The sequence below is a fragment of the Nannospalax galili genome, unplaced genomic scaffold, assembly GCF_000622305.1.
Source record: "Nannospalax galili isolate Female #2095 unplaced genomic scaffold, S.galili_v1.0 scaffold40, whole genome shotgun sequence".
NCBI lineage: Eukaryota > Metazoa > Chordata > Mammalia > Rodentia > Spalacidae > Nannospalax > Nannospalax galili.
The window spans coordinates 3,090,448-3,100,225 of NW_008347810.1; the positions used below are offsets into that span (position 1 = coordinate 3,090,448).

Genomic DNA, 9,778 nt, shown 5'->3' on the forward strand with positions numbered 1-9,778 from the left:
GGAACATAGAACAAGGGATGAAGAGAACACTAATGCATCTTTCAGTTCTCATCAATGATGCTCCCTCATACAACAGAGGGCCAGGAACACAAGAGGCCACAAATGGCCAATATACAGAAAGTAAGAGTCTGCACAGTGTGAGTCCTTGGATAGGACTCCTATATTGAGGTTCACGCACCTGGGGGTTCAGAGACCATTTCAGAAGAGGGGACAGAAATATTGTAATAGCCAGGGAGGAGGTGCCTGACCATATGGAAATAGTCCTACAGGCACCTGGAACCCTTCTCATACAAACCCACAGCAATGCTGTCAGCATGTACAAGACCCATGCAAACTTAGGCAGACAAAAATCCAGCACAGAACTGTGGAAATGAACAGCAAACCCCACTGTTAGTCGAAGAATTATTGGCAGCTGATTATTGCTGGGTGAGGAAGAGCTGATCTTCTTGAAGGGAGAGACTCTAGATAGGCTGACTAAACCCTGGTGGATGGGCTTGCACTGAGGGAAATCTTGGGGCAGTAACTTTACATAATAGGCCTCAATACAAATGACAGAGTGTATGAACTCCAGTGGGGCAGGGGGGCTGTGGGAGGGTGCCAAAGGGGAAGGGGGGAGGGGGCATAAAGTTGATTTTATGCATGAAATACACAAAAAATTCAATACATTTATAAAAAGAAAAGACTAAGTAAATGCATAAGCAAAATTAGTAACCCAGTGGCAGTCACAAGCGTTCACTCCATGGATTTAAACTGAAAAACCGGAAGGAAATTCTATTGCTTATCTTTTAGATACACAAAGATGAAGACGGCAACCAACATCTATATATTTAACCTGGCTTTGGCAGATGCCTTGGTTACTACCACCATGCCCTTCCAGAGCACTGTCTACCTGATGAACTCCTGGCCGTTTGGGGATGTTCTGTGCAAGATTGTCATCTCCATTGACTACTACAACATGTTCACCAGCATATTCACCTTGACCATGATGAGTGTGGACCGCTATATTGCTGTGTGCCATCCTGTCAAGGCTTTGGACTTCCGTACACCTTTGAAGGCCAAGATCATCAATATCTGTATTTGGCTCCTGTCATCATCAGTTGGCATTTCAGCAATAGTCCTGGGAGGCACCAAAGTCAGGGAAGGTAAGAGCCGTTGTTTTCATGTCACTTATAGAAACAGAACTACTTATTAGATAAATTTTACCTTAGAAATGAATAAAATGCATATCTGTGGGAAATCAAAAAGAAAAAAAGAAATATAATGCCTAAAACCATGGAAAACTAAAAAATAATTTTGTGTTCCTTTTAGCTCTGAACACAAAGTGGGGGGACACCCAGCAGAACATGGATGTCCCTGGCCTCTGATTCTGGAGGCGCTTGCTAAATCTGGGGGCACAGATTTCAGGATGAGATTGCTGTATGCCCTGGCTTCCATTCTTTTGTCTTCTTCCCTTATTTGTTCACAGAAGATTTTGAGAGACTAAAATTGAGATTATAATTGTATAGAACACATGTCGAGAAATAGAACTCAGACATTTGTGCTTTAACTAACAAGGTGGAAGACCAGCCAAAAAGTGGTCATGAATGATCCTGACAGTATTTCAGAAGGTAGTTAGGACAATAAAGGAAGCGGGCACGTGAGCATGCAGCCTTCTGCTTGCCATCAGAGTACACTCTGCGTATTCCTCTTACTTCTGAATAAAAAGAAAGAATCTGGAAGGGTGAGGGTGAAGGAAGAACCATGGGTGTGAGGGCTTTGAAAATGCAACCTGGTGATTCCAGGACACACTTATCTCCTCTTTCTTGCTAAGAGGGGACTAAATCATTAGAGACGTGTTGGTTCATTTCCCTTCCTTCTTCAAGGCCATCCCCCAGTTCACAATCAGGTTCACAGGAAGATGGTACCTAAAGGTCTGCAAACAGAATAATTATGCTTTCCCTTAATTTCTCACACTGGGCTGAGGAATGAAGTTTTCTGGGTACTTTAGAACACACTGCTGCCTCTCCAAGAGTCTCACCTTGGAGAGTTGGTTTAATTGAGCTGAAGAGTGACTGAGGTGAGCCTGACCTGCACCCAAGGTGAGAACTACTGTCTCAAGAGTTTTGCTTTTTCTTCAAAATGAAGCTATGGAAAACATATTTGAACTTAGCAGAAATTGCCTAGAGGAAGGTAGTTGAACAACCACTTTGAACTGAGAAATGTTATCTAAAGCTCCAGCTTACATACTAGGGAGCTTTGCAATTTCCGTGAATATGTGTAGCAAGGTCTTCCCAGGCCACAGAGAGAGGACGGGTGCTAAAAGCATTACTTATCTAATGTGGTATGTGCATAGCTTATTTGTGTTCAGTTTGGACAGTTCCTTTCAGGGAAGTTTTAGCTTCGCAGAAAAATGAAATGGAGAGTAAGGGAGTTTCAGTTTATCTCCTCTGACCACACATGCACAGCCATCGTTATCAACACCTCTACCGTTTGTGACAGCCAAGCCTGAATTAATAGGTCGTCACTCAAACTCAATAGCTTATATCAGGGGTCACTCTTGGTGTTGCATTCTCTACAACTTTTCAAATTATATATAATGACGCTTAACCTTCTTTCAAATGAAGGGTGATGCTGTCCTGTGAAACACTGAGGTGAATTCCCAGCATAGTGACAGCAAGTGATAAGCTATTACACTTGGCAAGTTTTAGCAAATGCTCATTTACCAGACAAGCATTGTAAAAGGCAGTTAATCACATATAGGAAGTTGTTTCATCATGCTACATTAAGTAAAAGTAAATTTCAAGGAACTTTTCTGAGGCTTGAGTGTTAGACCATCATGAGTCCCATTTAGCAGCAATGTAGCCTGCACAGCAGGTAGACAGTGTGAAGCAGGCTAGCAATGAGAGGGGACAGGCAAGATTTCCCAGGCAAACACGGCCCTGATTTCTAGATTCCATATTACACTTGGAGATTTAGCCACTACATTTCTTCTGATCTGTCAGAAAATGAGATCCTAGAAGGAATGAAGACAGACGTGGTATTTCCAGGAAGATGTTGCTAATGTGAATGTGTAGCTGCGATGGAAGGCCAGACGCACCAATGTCACTAAAGGTTAATATGTACAGAAAAAAAAAAAAAAGGGATAAAAATTTAAAAGTATTATTAGAGGCTGTCTTTTTGCTTTAAGAAAATTCTAATTCAGATCTTGTGTTTATATTTTCACGACCTGCATTCATTCTGGAGTGCTGCCCCACGTTACTGGTTAAGACTCACGTAATCTCCCCCACTGCATCAGGGCTGCCTGGCATTACTTTTCAGCATGTTAGCATCACCGCCCAACAGCCTGATCCCCAAAGGTTATGGCTTGTTGATATACTTAGCAGCAGCTATCAGATACTCATTCATTCGTGAGGCCTCTTGCATACAGCAATAATTTTACTGATGGTTATAAAATATTGAATCTGATAAGATGCTTTACATGTGTGCATTATTTATTTAATAATTTATAGTCTGCCAATTTCCATTATTATATTAGCTATATTAGTTACTTTCCTATGGCTATGAGAAAATACCATAACCAAGGAGCTTACAAAAAGAAGAGTTTATTGGGTTTACAGTTGCAGAGTTATGGATAAGCATGACAGCAGAGATGACTGGAGCAGAAAGCCTAGAGCACTCACTTTTTTTAAATACAGAGGAAGCAGAGAGAGCAAAATTGGAAGTGGGGCAAGGCTGTAAACACTCAAATCTCCACCCCTGTGATGTGGTTCCTCCAGCAAAGCCATACCTCCTAGAGACTCCATGACCCTCCCATAACAGCACCACCAGCTGACCAAGTGCTCCAATACTTGGAGTTTATGGGGGACATGCTCATTCAAATATCACAGTAGCTACGAATCATTCACAGTGGCTCCAAGCAAAATCAGATATTCTCAGCCAAAAAGAAAACACAGAAGAAAGTCTTTGGCTGTTGGATCTAACTCTAATTATGGAGGTCATAGATGTTAGAATATGTGCTTGTGGGAACTGTGAACTTATGGCATTAATCTAAAAGGTAAAACAAAGACTATAACCAGTATTTTAACTTCACTAGGATCAACTTTTCTAGATTCCACATATAAGAACAATCATGTAGTAGTTGATGAAAGGCAAGTTTTTTTAAATGAAGGAATTATAAAAATAATTCACTCAATAGATCCTCTTTGATCAGAAATAGAATGTTTGATACCAATCATGGATAGGATTACTATTTCTTCATGATACCTTCTCTTTAATGGTATAAATCTAGTCAGTTTACATTTTTGGAGGGTACCCCTATGCTTTCAACAGATGTTTATTTCAGACAGATTTGTAAGAGTAGCTGCCATTGATCACTTTTCTTATTGATCAAATATTTATTAAGCTACCACTGCCTGTATGACTGTTCAAGAAAAAGCTGATCCTTGAAGTTAAATGACACATACAAATTATATAAGCTCTGTGTCACCTTTGCTCAGTTTGGTGAATGACAGTTCCATATTAACTACTGTAAATAGTACATATTTTCAAGGGTTTTATATCTACATGGAATATGCTAACACATTGATTTAACCATCTATTTTCTTTATGCATGTGTTCTAGGCACCACACTAGTGCCAGGGATCAAATATTGAATAAGTAAGGCTGGATCCCTTCTCTAGAGTTGTTTACATTCTAGAAAGAAAAATATTAGGAAAGGTAATAGATTGGAGGATCTGTCTAGGAAGTAAACAGAGTGGGCAGAATGTGTAGATTGAGCACAAGTTTCAGGGGAGAGGAACAAAGAAACCTTTAGCTAAATGTCTCTGAAGTGACTTCCAAGCTGAGAAGTTCCACAAGAAAGGGGGCTGCAAAAGTAAGCATGCCCTCCACTCCTTAAAACTATTTCCCACTCTCAAGAAACATGTTTACCAGACTCGGTTGTATCAAACTCAGATTCTTCTAATATACTACCATCAAAGTTTTCAATATTTTCTTTTTATGATAATGGTGGTGACTTTTTTTCAGAAGCATTTCATTACAGCTTTAACATACGCATTAACAGTTTCCAGAGCAAAGATACATCTCTTTCAAAAGTGGCTATAAAATTTTTAGGTTTGCTGTATGAATTAATACAGTGATACAATATTGAATGCAGTATAAGCCCTGCAAGACATAAAATTGAATGAGTTTTTAACCTTTAAAAAAGATCTCCATTTCATTTTAAAATATACTGTTTTTCACAGAAAGACTCATTGTTTTTGCTCATAACACTGAGATGTTGGTGCATGCATCTCTAATCTGTATGCATCTGATTATTACTAGTCATAATCGGTTGCACTTGGATACTTGGTGCCTGTGTATGTCTATAAAGTCATTGGGTAGATTTCAATGGTAATGTTTATCACCTCTACTAATTAACATGATGTAAATTTTTATGCTTCCTCCTCAAATATAATTCATTTATTTTAATTTGTTGATTTTGTGTGTCTGTGTGTATCACACAGAACATCCCAAACCATCTTATTCAACTGTACACCCACTTCCCATATGGCACCCTCCCATAGCCCCAACTTTTTAAAAAGGATATTTTAAATCATTTCACATAGACACTTAAGGAAAAGTAGAGGCAAACACTTAGTTTCTTATTCTTTTTGTTTGCTCTAATTTGCCTTTAAATATTTTCTTCATGTTGCAACAATATCTTTAATCACAACGAGCAGGGGGGTAACATTAATTCACAACACTTGAGTCTTATTTAAACAGATTTCATTATCGATTTCTATGAACCCATATAAACAGTTAATTTAAAAGACAAATTAGTATTTGCTAAATTCCACGGATAGATTTTTAAATTTTAGTCATTTTTAGAAATAGATATTAGTTGCTTTTTAAGTGTTAACTCATTTTGCCAGAGCCACAGGTGTGGGACAATGCCTAATATACAGAAATACAAACATGTGCATGTATTATAAACAAAGTTTAGCTCTTCTGAAAGCTAACAATATCAAACCAGCTTTCTCAGTGGACCAATCATATTGCTAGCCAGCTTTGTACTCTATACAACATTGTGTATTTTGTTAACAAATGGAAGCTCTCTCTCGCGCTCTCTTTCTCTCTCTCTCTCTCTCTCTCTCGATGCACTTTCCGCACAATAGCGTGCAGTCACAATTTTGACAATAACAGGACTGTGGTTTTCTTGTCTTCGGTCACCTCCTACAGATATGGATGTCATTGAGTGCTCCTTGCAGTTTCCAGATGATGACTACTCCTGGTGGGACCTCTTCTTGAAGATTTGCGTCTTCGTCTTCGCCTTTGTGATCCCGGTCCTCATCATCATCGTCTGCTACACCCTGATGATCCTGCGCCTGAAGAGTGTCCGGCTCCTGTCTGGCTCCCGGGAGAAGGATCGCAACCTCCGCCGGATCACCAGGCTGGTACTGGTGGTAGTGGCAGTCTTTATCATTTGTTGGACCCCCATTCACATCTTCATCCTTGTGGAGGCTTTGGGTAGCACCTCCCAGAGCACAGCAGCCCTCTCCAGCTATTACTTCTGCATTGCCTTGGGTTACACCAACAGCAGCCTGAACCCCATTCTCTACGCCTTTCTCGATGAGAACTTCAAGCGGTGTTTTAGGGACTTCTGCTTCCCTATTAAAATGAGGATGGAGCGACAGAGTACTCAGAGCAGAGTTAGAAATACAGTTCAAGATCCTACTTACATGAGGGATGCGGATGGGATGAATAAGCCAGTATGACTAGTCGTGGAGATGTCTTCTTACAGTTCTCTGGGACGAGAAGAGTTCAATGATCTTGGTTTAACCCAGATTACCACTGCAGTCTGAAATGGAAAGATGGGGTATTTAATAAACTGAGAAATTTCATGGTTTGAAGTCAACAGATGCAGGCTGCATTAGTGATCCAGTGTGTGGGGCAGCAAGGCTGAAGGACAGAGCCCAGACCATCCTGGCCACAAATGTACCTATTTTCTAGGCCAGAGGAGCCAATCTAATCTCGGTCCCTCTGACAAACAGAGAGAAACCTCCCCTGGTTTCCTTGATTTAGTTTAATCTCCATCTGTTGTGGCCATCCTATGCAACATTGTTCCAATGCTCTGGAAAAAAGTAAAAGGAAAAAGCAAAGCAAAACAAAACCATTAGTTCCAGAGCTTATTGGACATTTGATCTGTATGCTTAACACCAACAGCAACAACCTCTGTAAAAATGTAAGACTGTTTCCAGGCTTGTATCCAGCTCACTTACTGCAAGGTGGACGTGTTTCTTGCAGTCGTGTGGAGAAAAATCCTGCTTATGCAGCACCTGGGCTCAAAACTGGGATGCTGGACACTTACAAAAGTATAGAGTATCATCTCGGTATTTGTGAACTTGTTTAGACATGTGAAAGCAGTGTTGAATATCTTGAAAACTGCAGTTGCTACTTAAGATTTCTATTTTTAGCATGCTAGTCAAGTAAATAATCTTCTGATAGAACACACTTTCACTGATATTAAGAAGCTCAAATACCACGCAATGTGTGTATAGTTCCATCGGTAAATAATAATCTATGTGTAAATAAGGAATAGGCTTCCTTTCCAGCCAGGAAGCTCTTCAGAGGTGCATTAGCGATTCCTCTCAAGGTGTGAAGAGTTAAAGTTGAGACATTTTGCTGTAACACAAACTGTGGTCTAAGAATCAGTCATGGTGTGATTTCTCCTGGATCCCCCCAACATCGTTTACCCCTTTAACACTGCTTATCAACAAACCCACAAACTCTGGATTCACTTGAAGGCATAGCTTTGGCATAATCTAGATTTCTATGGCATCTGTTTATATATATATATATAAAATAGCTGTTCCCAGAGTCTCAATTCATGCAGGGGAAGCTGTTTTGATGATGTGAATCTTGAGATACTATTTTGTAACTTCCCACAGGAAGTAGAATTGTTTCTAAATGTGTGCTGAGTAAGGAAATGGTACCTGTACCAGTGTCTGAGCACAGCTGGCACTGCGTTCTCTACGGGCATGCCTGCTGAGGACAGTGTCCTGGGCAGCACGTTTAGGGTAATTTTGTTAAAACTTCCAGATGATATATAAATTCCCCCTTTCTTTCCCTTAAAACTCATGGTTTCAGGTGTAATTCTTTTGTAATTTGCCTTGGAAGAAGAAAAGGATAATTTAGAAATAACACCTATTTCTAAGGTTGTGCATTATTAGGGAGGGCAGCACCTGTCAGGATTCAATAGAACATCTAATGTGTGGACCTGGATAACTTTAGACATGGCTATGTCTGACTTCTGCTCACCATGAGCTTCTATTTCTGGAGACACCAGCCTGCATGAAGGTTTTATATGTGGCTGCAGAGGTTCAATATGACCAAGCTTATCTCCAGTCCAGATTTTTATGGCACTTACTAGAAGGGCATAAGGTCACTTGGCAGAGATTTTTCTTAATGAAAATGAAGTGCTCTTTCTAATATTTCCTAAATTTCACTGAAATGCCTAGATGCTCCTTAAGTCTTCTTATGATGCAAAGTTGGAATTTATTCTAAAAATTAATGTAGATTTAAGCATGGATGTTAAAAGAGGGGGGAGAGAGAGAGAGAGAGAGAGAGAGAGAGAGAGAGAGAGAGAGAGAGAGAGAGATATATAAAAAAGAAATGAGAACAAGAGTACATGCCCGAGAGTGGGCATGGGCCTCTGTAAAAGTGTTCTATTTATCTTTATAGTGTATGTGCACACGTCAAGGCACACATGTGGACATCAGAGGACAACTTTGTAGAATCTGTTCTCTCCTTCTACCTTTGCATAGGTTCTGGGTATCAAACTCAGCTCTTCAGGCTTGCATCATTGGGGCATGTGCCTTTATTCACTGAGCCATCCACTAGCCCAGGGAACAACCTTGTTAAGAGACAGTGATCATCCTTGTATTATTAAAACTGAATGTACACAAGAATGGCTTAAATTGTGGTTGACATTAACCCAAGAGTTTAAAAAGATCTTGGCTATTATATAAGACAAACATCTATATTTGTAGTGTAATTCCAAGAATGAGGCCTACTGAAAGAAGGTACAGAAAAGATTCTATAGCATAGTGAAATGCAGGAGATCCTGGTGAAAAAAATACAGTGGCAATATCACACCAACACAGCATGGAATTTTAGAAGACTCTTTTTTTTTTTGGTCTTTTTGAGATAGGGTCTCCTGTAGCCCCAGCTGGCCTGGAACTCATTATATAGACCAGGCTGGCCTTGAGCTCACAGAGAGCCACCTGCCTCTGCCTCCCGAGTGCTGGGATTAAGACTCTTTTTAAATTAGCATTCCATATGCTCTCCTGGAATTGATTGCCATTATCAAGGTCTGAACCTTTACCTGCCTTTCCTGAATCCATTAATATGTAAGTTTGTATCCCAAGGAAGGAGATAAGTAGCCTTGCCAAGTGTACTTAGGTGACTACCAGATTGGAAGAGAAGCATAGATGCCAGTCACTTTAGGGCACTGCTTTAAAGAATGATGAAGAGAATCACACAGAGTAAGAAAAATACCATTTATACAAATGTGCTTCATTGTTAAAGTCTAAAGGTGTGTGTGGGGAGGTATAGAGCATTTCACAAATGTGCATGTGTGTGCTGCTGCAACACGGTGACCACACTGCTGTTTTTGATCATCGCGAACAACACTCTTTTCTAAGTTTCAGGTGGCTCCCTTCTCCTGAGGTTCCTGAGCTCCCATCAGGCAAACAAGCCCGTGTGTGCTTTGTCTGTGAGACCAGAACAGCAGGCCCCTAACCTTGAGACTGTCCATGGC

General features: G+C 40.3%; 1 protein-coding gene across 1 annotated transcript in view; it reads left to right on the plus strand.

Annotated features, from left to right (window-relative positions):
- Window positions 1-7,224, plus strand: part of Oprk1 (opioid receptor kappa 1) — a 26,607-nt gene extending 19,383 nt beyond the window's left edge. The window contains exons 3-4 of the mRNA XM_008844425.2: window positions 790-1,142; window positions 6,199-7,224. Coding sequence (XP_008842647.1) covers window positions 790-1,142; window positions 6,199-6,734 — 889 coding nt within the window. The 3' untranslated portion in view covers window positions 6,735-7,224. The remainder of the gene's footprint in view (window positions 1-789; window positions 1,143-6,198) is intronic.
- Window positions 7,225-9,778: the final 2,554 nt, after the last annotated feature.